This window comes from Colobus angolensis, unplaced genomic scaffold, assembly GCF_000951035.1.
Source record: "Colobus angolensis palliatus isolate OR3802 unplaced genomic scaffold, Cang.pa_1.0 Scaffold625, whole genome shotgun sequence".
In the NCBI taxonomy this organism is placed as follows: Eukaryota; Metazoa; Chordata; class Mammalia; order Primates; family Cercopithecidae; genus Colobus; species Colobus angolensis.
The window spans coordinates 35,360-52,556 of NW_012119877.1; the positions used below are offsets into that span (position 1 = coordinate 35,360).

At 34.7% G+C, this 17,197-nt stretch overlaps 1 protein-coding gene across 1 annotated transcript; it reads left to right on the forward strand.

Annotated features, from left to right (window-relative positions):
- The first annotated feature begins 4,359 nt into the window (after positions 1-4,359).
- LOC105527466 (olfactory receptor 4K15-like) lies at positions 4,360-5,331 on the forward strand. Its single transcript, XM_011963793.1, has one exon. The coding sequence runs from the start codon at positions 4,360-4,362 to the stop codon at positions 5,329-5,331; it is 972 nt and encodes a 323-aa protein (XP_011819183.1).
- The last annotated feature ends 11,866 nt before the right edge of the window (positions 5,332-17,197 follow it).

Below are 17,197 nucleotides of genomic sequence, written 5' to 3' on the forward strand. Positions count from 1 at the left end.
GCCATGGGGTCTGTACCCTGCAAAGCTATATAGGCAGAGTTTCTCAAGGCCTTAAAAGTCTACCCTTTGCATCAATATGTTCTGGATGTGGGAAATAGAGTCAAAGGAGATTATTTTGGAGCTTTCATATTTAATGACTGTCTTGCTGGTTTTCAGATTTGTATGGGACCTATTACTCTTTTCTTTTGGCCAATTTTTATCTTTCAGAATAGCAATGTTTACCTAATGCTTGTACTATTATTAGAGCTTGGGAGTAAATAACTTGTTTTGATTTTAGAGGCTCATAGGTAAAAGGAGATGAGTCTCAGATGATACTTAAGACTTTGGATTTGATGTTTGAACGAGTTAAGACTTTGGGGGACTGTTAGTAGGAGACGATTATTTTGTGATGTGAAAAAGACATGAGATTTGGAGGGCCAGGGGTAGAATGATATGGTTTACATATTTTTTCCCTCCACATCTCATGTTGAAATGTAATCCCCAGTGTTGGAGGTGGTCTTGGTGGGAGGTGTTTAGATCATGGGGGCAGATCTCTTATGCATGGCTTTAGCACCATCTCTTTTGTAATTAGTGGGTTCCCATGAGAACTGGTTATTTAAACATATGTGGCATCTTCTTGCTCCCCTTGTTTCTGCTCTCACAGTGTGATGTGCCTGCTTCCCCTTTACCTTTTGCCATGATTGTAAGCTTCCTGAAGTTCTTACTAGAAGCTGAGCAGTTGCTTATGCTTTGTTTGTACAGCCTGTAGAACCATGAGCCAATTAAACCTCTTTTTAAAATTAATAACCCGTCTCAGGTATTGCTTTACAGTAATGCAAGCACCTACTGATATATACTAGTTTAAAATTACCATTGAAAGCTCTGCTCTCATCTGCAGTTGATCTGCGCACAGTGGTTTTGACACCCATTGGACAATACAATTGCTCAACTTTAATTTTTCAGTCAGAATTGTGTAAGCTGAACTAGTTGAGATGTCTACAAGTGTTGACTATTGTTAGTTCTCATCAGTCCTCTTCAATTGGGGCGTGAATAAGATAAATTTTTTGCTTACAAATTGATGTGGATGGTCTGCCATGGTGTGCATTATCTTCAACATCATCTAATTCCTTCTTAAAACAAGTTATCCATTTGTAAATACTTGATTTCTTTGGGGTGTTGTACCTATAAGTTTTTAGTAAAGTTTCAATTATTTCACCATTCTTCCATTTCAGCTTCACCATAAATTTGATGTGTGTTCTTGCTTCAGTTTTAGCAGAATTCTCGTTGCTCTCATAGGACTTCTTTTCAAATTGATGTCTTATCCTTCTTAGTGCCTCAAACTAGATCCTGTTCAGATATGTTATAAAAAAGTTAGTTTGAATTTATTTTAGTGCAGATTTTGAAATACATCCATAGTCATTTTATATTTATTTTCCATGAACCTTTTGAAGACTCTTCACATACAAAGAAATACTATTCATCTTTAAAAAAGAAGAAATTATTGTCTTTTGAAAAAACATGGATGAAACTGGAGGGCATTATGTTAAGTAAAATAAAGCAGGCACAAAATGACAAACATTGCATGATTTCACTTATATATGAACTGTAAAATTTGAACTCAGAGTAACATGAAGTAAAACGGTAGTCACCAGAGGATTGGGGGTGGGACAATTGGGAAGATGTTGGTCAAAGAACATAAAATTTTATCTAGACAGAAGGACTATATTCAAGAGATCCATTATACTTCATGGTGACCACAGTTAATGACAGTATGTTGTATATTTGAAAATTTCTAAGAAAGTAGGTTTTAAGTGGTACTCATCAGAAAAAACAAATGCTAAAGTATGTGAGGTAATGCCCATGATAAAGAGCTTGATTTAGTCATTATGCAGTGTACACAAACATTAAAACATCAAAAACATCACGTTGTACAATAAAAATATATAGAATTTTTACTTGTCAATTAAAGAATAACAGAAGTTCTTGAAATAAAAAAACAAATAATCTAGTGCAGTTCCTTGTGAAACCAAATATACGGCTCTTGGAAAAGCAAAAATAAAAGAACAACAAGAAAAAAAGAGAAAAGATCAGTACTGATGAAAATTAAAGTTAAAAAGAGACTGTACAATTAATCATTATAGATTAGAAAAATGTTCATAAATTTATATGTTTAGGAAATTAAGCAACTTAAATAATGTAGAAGAAGACAACATTCATTGATATGAATTTTTAATTTTTTCAGAAATCATATGTTGTCAAATTTTCTAAGGAGGAGAAAATTAAAGGTCTAATCATCATGGAATACATTAAAAGAAGTTAAAAGTATCATCCTATAAAACTCACAAGCTACACTCATGTTTATTTACAACCTTTCCCAAACCTGTCAAAGGACAGATAATGCTAGGATATAGAAACACTTTTCTGAGCAACTCCACTAATTTTGTGAGCCTATCATTGTCTTACTACCAAAATAGGAAGTGCATCGCCCAACAATTTAAAACTATTGTAATTGGAAACCTATATGAAAAAATCCTAAGTAAAGTATTAGCACATCAGACCAAAGTTATAATATTCTCATATAACACACCATAATTAAGTGGAGTGTATGCTAAGAATACAAATATGTTTGTATGGGATATCCTATCAATAATTTTTAACGTTTAAAATTACAACAGGAATTCATTTAACATTCCTATTGCAGTGCATCAGCTGTTCTTTGCTGAGTTTCTTCTCACTGATGTGTGGAATATCACTGAAGATTCAATTCAATTCAATTCTTCCTGTAGGGTTACAGAAATTTCTCCATGTAAAACTCTTCCTAAATCTATTAGAGACATAGCGCATGTAATTGATAGTAAGACAAGGGAAAGAGCTCTGGGAGTTGAAAGAAAGCTGAAAGTAGTTTGGCTGTCTGGACTTGAGCCCTTTTCCCTATTCAATAAGCCAACAAATATTTAATGGCAAGGAATCATCATGGGACACATTCATACTCCCATGGTCCTTGTTCAATCCCAAGTCCTAAATGAAACAGGTAAATGATAAAACGGGAAAAGGGTGAAATAGAGTGTCGAGAAGAGGAGGTTTACCTAAGTCAATGTTTATTATAGTTATAACACCTTAACTCAAAAGTATGTGCACATTTGGTGTGGCTCCCCTACAAGAACATTTGATCTGAAAGAAGCCAAAACCTGTTTCAACTTTCTCAAAATCTGTAGATAATTGAATGAGGTATGCTTAAAAAAAAAAATGTATGTCAACAACTTGCTTGATCCAATTGCTTGAGATTTTCTTTTTGGAAAATAGCAATAAGACCTTTAACTGGAGACTGAAACGTGGAGCAATGGCTTATGATACTTGGACTTAGAGTTTTGTGCAAAGTCCTTTGACTCTACCACATAATAATTATATCAATTTTAGTCTAGAGCATAAAATTTGACTTTGGGTATGATAGAAAATGACTTAAAGATCAGTGTCTGTAATATTTGAGGTTTCTTTTAGTTCTGTGGGTTCTTTTTCTGAAATACTGAATAGAGGAGACTCTACAGAAGCATACTAATATCATTCTATACTTAGTTCAACCCCGCCCAGTGCAACATCTAGACAAAAATGGCATTCAGTAGAGGATATGGTGCCATTCTCTATGAGGATTTCTGGCATTTTTCAAATCTTCATTTTATGGCTATTATCACCTTATCTACTGATATTCTGTACTGACATATGTACATTTCAGTTTACATATTCTCATACAGTACAATGTTAACTGCAAGGGAATTTACCTCAAACCCAAGCAGTTCACGTAACTTCAGAGACAATATGGATTAAGCAGTTTTCATGGTTTAATTCATAAAATCATTGCAGGTTGCAGGTGTTGCTTATAGAGTAAAGACAGAGGCAACAGGAGAGAAAACCAGAGTAAAAAATATGGGGGAAAAGATAGGTATTTTCCTTGTAAATGTGGCCTTGTGGAGATTCTCTATGAATTGAAGCTGCTTGTAGATAATTCTGAGTGGATATAAAAAGAAGCAGGGCAAAGGAAGGTGGAACAAATAATCTGGATATATTAGCATCTCTTCTTAATTGACGTTTTTATGGTATACATATGTTATTTGCTTAGCCTCAGATTTAACCCACAAATTTATAAAATGGGGTTGTTGACTTCCTATGGTTGTACCTCATAGCCATTCTTCATTAATAAGGATAATTGAGAGAAGAATATATATATGTCAAAATTACAGATAAGACATTTCCTAGTGGGATAACTCTAGAGTATTTTAAATTAATGTGGAGAAGAACACTTTGGATTGTAGTCTACTTTTCTGGATCTTGATAATAACCCATTGATGTTTCTCTTTGTAGTTACTTCTCTTGTAGGCTGAGACCATGGACAAGGGAAATTATTCTAGGGTGCCGGAGTTTGTTTTGCTGGGACTCTGCAGTTCCTGGGAGCTCCAGTATTTCTTCTTTGTGTTTTTTAACTTGTTGTACATTGCCATTGTGCTGGGCAATCTTCTCATTGTTTTTACAGTGATTTCGGAACCTGCCCTGCATACACCCATGTACATCATGCTCAGTAACCTTTCCGTTTTTGATATTTTTCTTGACTCTTATGCAACCCCTAAGATGATCCATGATTTCCTTCTTGAACCCAAGACTATCTCCTTTGAGGGCTGCATGGCCCAGATATTCTTGCTCCATGTCTTTGCTGGTGGTGAGATGGTGCTCCTTGTAGCCATGGCCTATGACAGGTATGTAGCCATTTGCAAACCTCTCCATTATGCAAACATCATGAACTTGTGCACATGTACAGGCCTAGTGGTAGGATCTTGGGTCATTGGGGTTATGCACTCCCTGAGCCAGTTAGCTTTCACTGTAAATTTCCCCTTCTGTGGCCCAAACGTAGTGGACAGTTATTATTGTGACCTTACTTTGGTCATCAAACTTGCCTGTACAGATGCTTATATCCCTGAAGTGTTGATGCTTTTGGACAGTGGTCTTATGGGGGCAACTTCATTTTTTCTTTTGCTGATCTCCTACATGGTCATTCTGATTACTGTGCGGCGACATTCCTCATCAGGTATGGCCAAGGCTCGCAGCACTCTGACTGCCCATATTACTGTGGTGACCCGATTCTTTGGGCCCTGTATCTTCATCCATGCCTGGCCTTTCAGCAACTTACCAGTGGATAACATTTTGTCTGTATTCCCTACAGTTTTCACACCTACATTAAACCCCCTTATTTACACATTGAGAAACAAAGAGGTAAAATCAGCAATTCATAAACTGAAGACCCAGTATGTAACTTCCAGGGTGTCTTCCCGGCTCTCTCTCAGAAGACTAGATTTGTTGAATTGAGTAGACAAGTGGGAACTCAAGACACAGACTTTGTCTTTTTCTTCTAACCGTCAATGTTTTTAACAGTTAATTTGTTTGCTTGAAATTATAAATGCATGTTCTTTGTTAAATACTTGTAAAGAAGCCTATACACAATTGTGCATTCTTCAGTCATACTTGCTATAGTTTTGTAGTTAATTTGCTTATATTTGCTAACTAAAATCAATACAGAGTGTTTCACAAATGATTGCACAATTTAAAATATTTTGATAAAATAGGAAATTGTTTGATAAAAACTTATGTGCATATTCATACTTGCTAAACTAAAAATGCTGTTTCTTTTATGGTTAAGATATACTAAGTAATTTGTGAGATTTACCTTTAGCAGTAAAAACACTCCGTTAACATTCTTTTCTTCATACATTTTACATCAAAAAGTTCATGCTCTGTATTAAAATGATCCATAGACTAATTAAGCATGTAAAATTAATTTTATAAGAATTTAAGATAACACTTCTCAAATCCACTTTTATTTTATTTTTTCCTCCTCACATACAAAACTTGAGAGATGCAAGAGATCACATTTTATGAAGCTATATAAAATCACTTGATGTTACCAAGGTACCATTTATTCTTATCATTTTGTCACCAAAATGGTGTTAACATCAAAATATGACAGTTAACTAGTTTTAAGTCCATAAAACAGTTACATAACATAGCATATAAAGCTTTAGACACTTGGCAATAAAACCACATAAAAATAGAACAAGAAGCAAAAGCAGTTACTTCAGAACAATGAACACTGTAATCTAAAAGTACATTATGATGCTACCCCAGAGCTGTGTGCTGAATTTTTATGTCCCCCACCCCCTGTAGTGCTATAGTCTGAACATTTTATGTCCTATTGATGTATTGAAATCCTTACCACCAAGTTACTGGTATCAGGAAGTAAAACTTTTGGTAAGTGATTAGGTCTTTTGGATGGAGCTCTCATGAATGTCATTAGTGGCCTCAGAGAGCTTCTTATTTTTGACATATGAAGTTAGAGCAACTGCTGTCTATGATCTAGAGTCGGTAGAGGCCACTTAATTTACTAATTTCTTTATCTTGGACTTCCTAGCCTCTAGAACTGAATTCCTATTGTTTATAAGCCACTCACTTTGTGGCATTTTGTTATAACAGCCAGTATGAACTAAGACATCCAGGGTTAGGTACCACCCCAACTTCCTTCAAGGTGATTTCACTCTATTACATACTGTCCAGTCCATTTGACACAAAATAAAAACAAACAACACAATATTTATTCCTGTGGAGCTATCCTATTCATGTTATGCATTCACTATGCTTTTAAACACCTTGGTTTTATACGTTGGGTGATTCATCAATCCTGCACTGTAGTGTTGCTTCTTTCCTGGTATCAGCATTATGATCAAAGATTACTTAGACACAACAACTGCTATAGATATGCCACATGCATATTTTTTTCCACAATGTGCTAAATATTTTAAGTCTATAAATCCATGGTGAGAGGTTATCAGACTTGTCTGGTGTTCTTCTTTTAAACTCATTAGCCTTGGTTCCACTTGAGGATTTAATCTAATTACACTGCTAATTTTTACAAGAATACAAGGGTTTCCTTTGAAAGCACAAATATCAGGATCCTCCATACCACTGCATGCTTAAACTAAGGTAGCAGGAAATTTACATGCATTATAAACTAGTCCCTTCTTTCAAAAAGAACTTCATCAGGATGGATTGTGAGATTCTTCTGTTCATCTAATACAGCTTTAGAAAATTATTAAATCTACAAAATACCTATTCTAGGAAGCTGAATCAGACATACTGAATGCATATTTTAATGCCATCACTGGTTCTGGAGAAATTTTAAGTCCTGAACTAGGAAGCTGGTATTTTGGAACCCTATCTTTCAGTATCTGAAGCATAGCCCACATTGTGAACAAAAAGAGTACAGCTAGGAACCCACAGAAGACTAGATAGAAGAGCAGGAGCAAACCTCTTTTCCTCTCTCTCACTAGTGGTCCAGGAAGCACTGTCTCCTGCTAGGTGACAGGTTAGTGTGCCTCTGCTACTGCCACCAACACACATGTCACTAACATTCATCTATAGCCTTCTCTTCTACGGACAATCACTGTGAGATGGAAATTCTCATTTCCCAGAACATTTACTAAGCCATGACTCAGAATGGGAACAGGCGATTCTAAGAAAACGCCACCTCAGGGCCCCTCTGGCACTTGGTGATTTGCCCCAAATGTTCTTCACTGGTCAGGATGTAGAGGAACTTCCACTCAGCCTGATTTGGGTTGAAGAATTTCTCCTTCTTTGTTATAGTGGGTGTGGGGAAAATGAGATGGCTGGTGGCAGCAGCAGCTCACAGGCAGTGACCCAGGGGGTGGGATTTCAAGGACTGTGGAGGCCATGGCCTTGCTCAGGCAACAGCAGCTGAGAGTGGGAAACAGGTCAAGGACACCTGATCTCTCCAGCACACACTCAGTCAACTGCAGTTGCTTGCATATCATATTGTAAATATACTCATGTATTTTATATGTCATATCATAAATATTTTCTTAAATACTAAAAATTCCTAATGAATTTAATGAAGACATATTTGATACAATTCATATTTTGTATCATTGAGCATAAAATTTTAATCTGCTAATTTAATGAGAAAATAAATGTAAATAAAACCATTGTTTTATTTTGTGTTACCTTAGTTTCTAATGAAGCTTTAAAAATATATTTTGTCAATTGCCCTAACACTTCATTCTCTGTTACAGGCTTAGTATTATTTTAATTACCATTTGTACTTTTGCCAGGTTGAAGAAGAGTACAGCTGTTTCTACATTTGTGATTACCTTTAAAAAACTTTTAGGGTTAAATTCACTTTTAGTTTTGTGTATTTCTATGCATTTTGACAAATGCATAGAGTTCTATGTCCACCACTACAGTTCCACACAGAATAGTTCCATCACCCAAATTTTCCCATTGCTATTCCCATATAGACAACTTCTCACCACCTCCTACACCCCTGGAAACCACGGATTTCTTTTTTTCTCTGTAGTTCTGCTTTTTTTCAGATATTCATATAATCCTGTAGTGTGTAGCTTTTTGGAATCTGGTTTCCTGCTGGCACTTTAGCAAAATGTATGTGAAATTTATCAATGTTGTTTTGAGGGTTATGGTTTATTCCGTTTGTTGATGAAGAATGTATGGGTGGTTTGGAAATTAATAATGAAGTTGCTACAGACATCTCTTTATAAGGTTTTGTGTGAACCTAGGTTTTCTTTTCTTGTGAGTAGATAGCTAGGAATGAGATGATTGAGTCACATGTAGTCATGTTTTTTTAAGACGGCTTTACTAAGGTATAACTGATATGCAATAAATTGAATGTATTAAAGTGCACAATTTGATGTTTTGACATATGCCCATAAAACTGTCTCTATAATCAAAATAATGAATGTATCCATGGTCCCAAAAGTTTTCTGCCACCCCTCCCCAATCCACTACTTGTTCTACTGTTTTTCCTACTTTAACTCAGTATATTTATTTGAATTTATCTATTTTTATACATGTATCAATATTATGTTCCCTTTTTATTGCTTAGAAGTAGTTCATTGTATGGGAATACCACAGTTTATTGATTAATTCACTGTCGATAGACATTTTTATTGTGCCTCAGTTTTGCCTATTACCAACATAGTTGCTTATTTGTATATAAGTCTTTGTATGGATATAGATTTTAGTTTTCCATTTTTAGGCAAATAATAAATTGGAATGTCTGAATCATGTTGTAGGTGTATGTTTAACTTTTTAAAAGAAACTGACAGACCCTTTTTTAAGTGCTTACATTATTTTATGTTCCTATATTCCCATGAAAATTTCACTTCCTCTACATGTTTGCTAAACTTGTTATTTGTCATTTTAATTTTACCTTCCTCACAAGTGTGGAGTTGCAGCTAATTGTATTTTAAATTTACATTTCCCTAATGACTAATTATATTGAACATATCAGACCTAATTTAAGTGAGACTATATTGCTGAAGGAAATGTTTTCCAGGATTATACTATCTTCCTAACCTTGTATAATCCTAATGTCAGCCTCAAAATGTATAAGGTGCAGAATTACAAGGAACAAGAGACAAACTCCATGACCATCACTAAAGATTTCAATAAAACCTTCACTTCATTCACTGTTTGTAGAAATATGTAGCAGTCTGTGTACAGTCAGGAGACAGAAATCATACAACAGATTAAGTAGTTTGGTATAAAGAATGAACTATAATGGAAAAGTAACTATAAGATACAAGGAAACTCTAGGTGGTGCCCTATAGCAAAGAGAAAGTACCGAAGGAACCACAATCTTAACAGAGGTTAAGGTTCACTGGGAAATGAATGGTTCATCTCATTGGTGAGTAAAAAAGCTCACTGATTTGGCTAGGTCAGAGCTGGTCTCCCAACTTGTGGGCAACTAATAGCCCACCTCTTATGCAAGCTGGGGAGGAGGTCAGGAGTTCGAGACCAGCTTGACTAATATAGAGAAACTCCGTCTCTACTACAAATACAAAATTAGCCCAATAGTCCCAGCTACTGGGGAGGCTGAGGCAGGAGAGTCGCTTGAACCTGGGAGGCAGACTTTGCAGTGAGCTGACATCATGCCATTGCACTCCAGCCTGGGCAACAAGAGCAAAACTCCATGTAAAAAAAAAAAAAAAAGATAGCATTTATAAAGTCAATGCTATCATTTGGTAAACTCACTGTTTAAAATTTATTTCTCGTCTTTTTAATAATTGCCATCCTGACTAGTGTGACATAGTATCTCATTGTGGTTTTGATTTGCATTAGATGCTGGTGAAACTGTGGAGAAATAGGAATGCTTTTACACTGTTGGTGGAAGTGTAAATTGGTTCAACCATCATGGAGGACAGTGTGGCTATTCCTCAGGGATCTAGAACCAGAAATGCCATTTGACCCAGCAAACCCATTATTGGTTATATACCCAAAGGAATGTAAATCATTCTATTCTAAAGACACATGCACATGTATGTTTATTGCAGCATATTTCCACAAAATTTTCAAATTACTCTAGTTCCAATAAAAACAGAGACATTCCTAATGCTAATAGCAATGAATTTCTAATTTAATTAATTCCTAGTTAAGGGAAACTATGAAAAGCACATAGCATTGCATTTCAGTTAGGATTGTGATATTATGTGCTGTAGAATCCCACCTTAAATTTTGTTTAAAATATAAAAAATAAAGCAACTATTAATATAACTTTGTAATCAACTATTTAATACACACATTTCAAAGTAACAGGATAGTATTAAAAATTGTTTGTTTTTTCTTTCTGGTTTACAGATCCTATAGACTTTCCCTACACTGCTGTACAAATTGACAGACAGATAACTTTAACTGTATAAAATGGCAGAAGAAGTGAACATTTTAGTAAATGTGGAAATAACTCTAGTCAATTGAAAAAGTGTAAAGTGTCTTGAGTTGGCTGTCAAAAATCGGGATTTGAACATTGATTATATTACTATTTTGTGACCTTGAACAGATTACTTAGCTTTTGATCAAGTCACCAATCTCTTCAGTCTTTTAATTTTTAGGTATTTCTCTTAGAATAAAGAAGAAAAAAAAAAACAAAAACAAACTTTTTGGTCTGCACAGGCTCTGTATTATATGGATCCCTCTCCACTATAACTCACATGATGAATTAATTAACATATTTCTCCCTGGCTAAGCCAAACTCTACCATATTAGGGGATTTGTCTATGGTAGATGAATATATTCCTAAATTGCTTTTGATAATCCAGATATTTTCAAAAGTAAGAAGGGATGCTACCAAACCCAGGGCAGACTTTTATTTGTTTCCTGAGATCTCACAATTTGAGCTACTTCTGCAATGCTTATGAACTAAGTTGATGAGCAGTCCTTCTGACAAGGAACAGTCCTTCAGACGATGCCCAGCTCAGAAGTGTTCGAAGGAGCTGACGTGATACTCCAGACTTTACAGAGAGAGGGTGTCATGGCTAGTGGAGAGAGTACCTCAAAATGCCAACAGGATAAAAGATGAGGGAGCTTTAGTTCCATTGACTAAGTCTAGACAACTGGCAATAGTGTAAGTCAAGTTAATCACAGGACAAGGAGGAAAGTATCAGAGGTACACTTTCCAGGAACACAGAGTAACAGAGCCCTCCAGGAAAAAACAGAGTAGGTGATTGCAAAGGCACTTCAGGGTGGTCTTTAGAGGAATATAAAGGTGGGGTGTGGGTGGAATGGATCTGTCAGCAGAGCCATGATCCAGTATTTCACCATAGGTGTTTTACATTTTAAACTAATTTATGTTTCATCATAAATACTTTTCCATGGAGAAGATCCTTGCCACATTATATGTTGTATTTGCAATATATTGAAATTCCAATAGATTTAACTTCATACTGAGTACATGAAGGATATCATAAAACTACTAACATGTTAACACAAAGTTGCAGAAAACCACTCAACTTCATCTTGTGATGGAGTTTTCACCCTTAAAAATTCACATTTGTTACTCCATAACTTTCTGAACATTTATAGTTTGTTCAGTTTTTTAAAACTCTTTTACTCTCTATCATAATATAGTCCTTAGGGAACTTAATGGTCATGATAATCTATAGAACGTCATATTAGTCACACATTGAAGGCATGCTCTGATTAGACCTGTGGGTAGGAAACGACATACAAGAAGGTTAGCAATACCCTTAGATATTTTCAGAATTCTGCCAAATCATTTAGGTTTTGAGTCCAATACACTAGGAAAGGCTAGAGTATCCTCCCATTACATAAAATACACATTATTTTACTTTATATTCTTTACCACTGAGAAAGAGGCACAGTTTTTGCAAGATCATTGAGTGTTACAGGCAGCATAAAAACTGCTTCATAAATACTACTTTATATCAATTTTAGGTTGATTCATAGCATTTCCAGTTTTCAGTGAGTCCCTGTATTAATTCCGGTCTTCAGTGCAAACTGCCCTGCCACTCAGGCTATGTCAACCAGGAATCCAATGAAATGGAGATATCCATGATAAATAAGGATGTTGTGTAGATTATTTACAAAAGTCAATTAGATAAATAACAATTACTAACTTTTAGGATTCCAGAAAAAAAAGTCTCTGCAGAAGACAACTGTTTATTGTTTAAAACATAGATCTTAGTATGTTGTTGGGTCTTATTAGGGACTAAGTACCTGACCATTGATTTCCAAGTGACTGCCTATGTGAGCACTGCTCATCGCAAACTGTTATGATTTATTAAGTCATAATTTCTAGCTGCCACAGCAGCAAGCCATCATACATTGGAAATGGCATGTGTGGGACCACGCTGAAGGTATAAAGGCACTAGTAATTGGTATGAACAGGTAGTTTAAATCCTTTATCAAGTATTTCTGTGGCATTAATATATTTTCTTAAGCTCAATATTATGGCCTCATGGGAGAGTTTCTATGGATGACTTCATTCTATGTCTTGGTGCAAGCCAAAAAATGGACTGCTGCTGCATTACAGCTCACTCAGATGACCTTCACGGACACTTATGAGGAAGAATTCTCTCATTGTTCAGAGCCATAAACATCACACTTAGTTATCAGCTTTAGATGGAGAATTGGTCATAAGTAAAAATAAACATGAATTCGTGGGCTTTGAAAAATGGCTTTGCTAGCTTGTTAGGGGTCTTGAAGATCAAAATTGAAAATTGGAGGAAAGTAGTCTGGGAGGGAAGAATGAGGATGAACCTATGTGAGTGGGCTCTAAGTGTGCAGATTTTTGTACTTCACAACAATGCCCATCAGGGACCAAAAATATGGACTCTCTTTTATCAAGGTTAGTCTCATACCACCATTACAGCTCCTGAATGCTTGGTCTGTTGGCAGAAGGGAGTCATGCTGCAGCTTTGTTATGGTGCCATTCCTCAGACAGACCACATGCATTTGGTGTCAAATCAACTGTATCACACCCCTTCCTCTGAAGTGGGGGTAGTGACTTGTCTTTATTGGAATTCATTCCTACTCCTGATATGAATTTTCCTTCCTTACCTGTATTCCTTCTCCCCAGACACAATTCCAGGGCACACAGAGTGTTCAATATATGGATATAGGATTCCACAAAGATTGTCTCTGGAATTAGAGACAAAAGTATTTACAGTGAAGAAGGTGGAATTTATTGAACTTACAGTGAAGAGGTGTGACAGTAGAGACATATCATGAGATCTGTTTTTCTGAGAAGCTTCCAGCCATACACAACATTGGAATGGCATATATAAGCCTCAGATAAGAGACTGTTATAGAGATTATACTCAAATTTGTTGAGATGGTGAACTCCAAAATGTAAAATATTCATTGAAACGACAGTGAATTTGTAATTTTGCATTACCAGTAGCTAAAATACTCACATATAGATAACAAAGAATAGGCAAGGAATAGATTGGACTCTCTTCCCAACATTCCCATTGATTCACTTATGGATTTTGTGCTTCCTGCCCCAGCAATTCTAGGATTTACTATGATCTTGCTTGCTCTTTATTTATTTATTTATTTATTTATTGCTAGTGGTTTATTGAACATCTTGGTTCTATGGCTAGAAGTATACTTCAGTTATGAAAAGCTGTTAGCCAGAATCTCTTTAGCTATTGTTCTAGCTTTGTGCTCTCTTCTTCTGTGACTTCAATTATGTTTGTCTTTTTCTCGTGTGTATCTAATGTGTGTCTTTTCTTTGTCATCTTTGCCAATTTAAGTGACAACAAAAAGCTTGTTTTTTCAAAATTCCTATTTGTTTATTTTAAATTCCTATTTGTTTATTTCTCTAAATGAGAAATAGGGTTTTTATTTTTAATTGGGCATTTTTTGTCTCTTAATTGAATATATTACTTGTTTTCTGCTTTAAATATATTCACTAAGTATAAAATGTATGTTTCTAATGAAACTTTCATTGACAATGATTTAACGCATTTTTCCCCAAATTACTTCAAATTATGTTGACATTTTTTCAATCTATAATGTAAAGAGGTCTTATTATTGTCATAGAGTTGTAAAGTATATTTGTTCTTTTGAACTCCCTGTGCATGTGCTCATTTTTCTACTTAGTTGTTGATATTTCTTTATTTTCATTTCTAATAGCATTTTGATTTACAAGGAATTAGTCTCGGTCATACGTGTTGCACATATTTTATAGTTTGTGATTTTTATTAATATTCATTGTGGGGTTTTGATATATCAAATCTAAAAATGATTAAGTCAGTCAGTTCTATCCATTACGTATCCATATATTTATGGCTTCTTTAATGTCATGCTTTAGAGGCCTTACTAACTCCAAGATTATTAAAAAATCTTCACGTGCATTTTTTCTAATGTTTCAAACTTAATCTTTGATCCAATTAAAATTTATTTTGCTTTTATAACTGTATGTATGCAGATAGAAATTTACCTTTTCCCATGAATTTCATTTATATAGTAATCTATATTTCTTTAAATTATTATAAATAACTCTATTATTACAAACTATAATTTATATATATTTGGTTATATTTCTGGATACTATTCTGTTTTATTCTTTATATATAAATATATATAATTTAATGTATACATTTTATACATATTGCACATTGTGTGTATGTATGTGTGTGTGTGTGTGTGTGTGTGTGTGTGTATGGGGAGAGAGAGAGAGAGACAGAGAGCATGGACCAAAATATCAAAATATTTCACCTTGGAGCTTTTGTTATTTTTTTTAGTAAAGTTATTTCTGGTTATTTTTCTCTTGCAAATATTTCCTGTCTACTCCCACACAATTTATCTCCTAGTAACCTTTGTAGACTATTTTAATAATGATTATTTTATGCAATCAAAAGAAACTATTTCTAATCATCCTGAGCAAAACACAATTATTAGGAGGATTTGGCATTATCTGCATGTTTGGTAGTACATTTGGAGAAGTAGCCTCAGAAAATGAGCATTAGGAGCCAGACAGCATGGAAAACAGTCAAGATTATGCTTGTCTGGTAAAAACAGATGCTTGTTGACACTGAGTCTTCCCTGAATCATTGCTGCTGAAATCCACCATTATTTTACTATTGTGGTAGTCTCTTAACTGTCTGTCATTGTATTTCTCGCTTAAGATGCTAAATTAGACTTTATGCTTTTTAGAATTTTTCTTTGTAGTCTGGATATTTTTAAAATTTAATTCATAAGTGTGTCCATTTTTTTTGGTTTATAAAAATTTGAACATAATTTTACAATCTTTAATTTTTTCCCTCAACATTATGTTTCTAACCTTATATATATGTACAAAATATTATTTAACAATTTTAATCATTGAATGTATTTCATCACACTAAAATATTATAATTCTCCACTCTCAATATATATATATGTACTTAGGTTTTTTCCAGTATCTCTCTCCTTCAGTCAGTGCTGCAATATGTGTCATTTTGCACAAATGCTTATATATGTGAACGTTTTACTAAGAGGTACACACACAGAGGATACATAGGAAGATAGAGAGAAACACTAAGTAATAGGGGCTCTTACCTTTAATTTCTATACTTAACGATCACCACTTGAAACTTACATCAGAACCTGTGGATATCTATAAAACTTATTCTATAAAATATAGTTGAAAAAGACTGTTGATGTATTTTGGGAAACAAATAAATTTATATAGGGAATAAATGAGAGCCTCTTTAAATATTTGAAGAAACATAATATTGAAGTGCTAATAGATTTACTCTTTAAATTACAGGCGGTAGAAACAGTGGAGCATAGATTGAACTGTCTTATGAAGCAGTGGGCTCCTTGTGATTGGAGGAAACACCCTGAGGCAAGGTGATCATTTTTAAGATTGTGTGACTGTTTTATTAACAGAAAGTTAGGAGTTGAATACTTAAATACTTCCTTTGCTGACTGATATTCAGTTAAAATCAAGTAATCTTTTGTTTCATATGTATCCATTGGCTGGCAAAACAATTTTTTTTTTCTTTTCCATTTCTGGAAAATTATTTTGTGAAAAATAATTACTCCCACTGGAAAGTGACCTAAGAGCTCTAAAGGGTGATTTCTTGCTTCACCAATGAAATCAGTTTTCTAGAATGAGGTTAAAAGGCTTTATATTGTATTGCCTAAAGATATTGTCATTGCTCAGTTGAGTGCAAGACGATCAGAGCCCTCACTACCTCAGGACAGGACTTGAGAGGCTCGCTTCCATACGGCATAGTGTAGGCAACCAAGTTAAAATGCATCAAGTTAAGACTATATCATAAATATTTTCAGTATGAAGACTCATAGCAGAAAGTGGGAAACGGAAACAAACTAGAGGACACCAAACTGGAGAAAATAAGGAAGAAGTCAAAGACTTGGACAACTTTTTCAAAGTGTAAGTATTATACATTCATTGTGAACCTATTGTTGCACTAGAGAAATAATGAACAAGATCTCTTATAGATGCAAAATCAGCAACTAGAAGATAGCAAAGTGGAAGTTATTGTTGTCTCAAATTGAAAACTCCCTCTGGAAGAACATTCCTGTTCTCCACTTCTCTGTCTATATCATTCTTCCACTGTACTGCTTTTGGGCAACGCTGGTAAGAAGAGGATCAAAATCTGATAGTCAGAGGAACATATGTTACAACCATTATCTTTCCCTTCTCTGACCCGTTTATGCTTTCTGTTCAGGGACTCTGTAGCCATTAGTTTAACAAATATTTATTGACTATCACAATTTGCCTCAAATGAAGAAAGGTGTAGCTATACACAGTAGAGTAATGGTCAGTAGGATATCCTTTATTGTTTGCTTCTAGGCTTAGAGGTAATCAAGTATTATACATTAAAATAAAGATAAG

What these genes read in the sequence shown, in the direction of transcription:
- LOC105527466 (XM_011963793.1), top strand. Translation starts at nt 4,360, where the DNA reads ATGGACAAGGGAAATTATTCTAGGGTGCCGGAGTTTGTTTTGCTGGGA.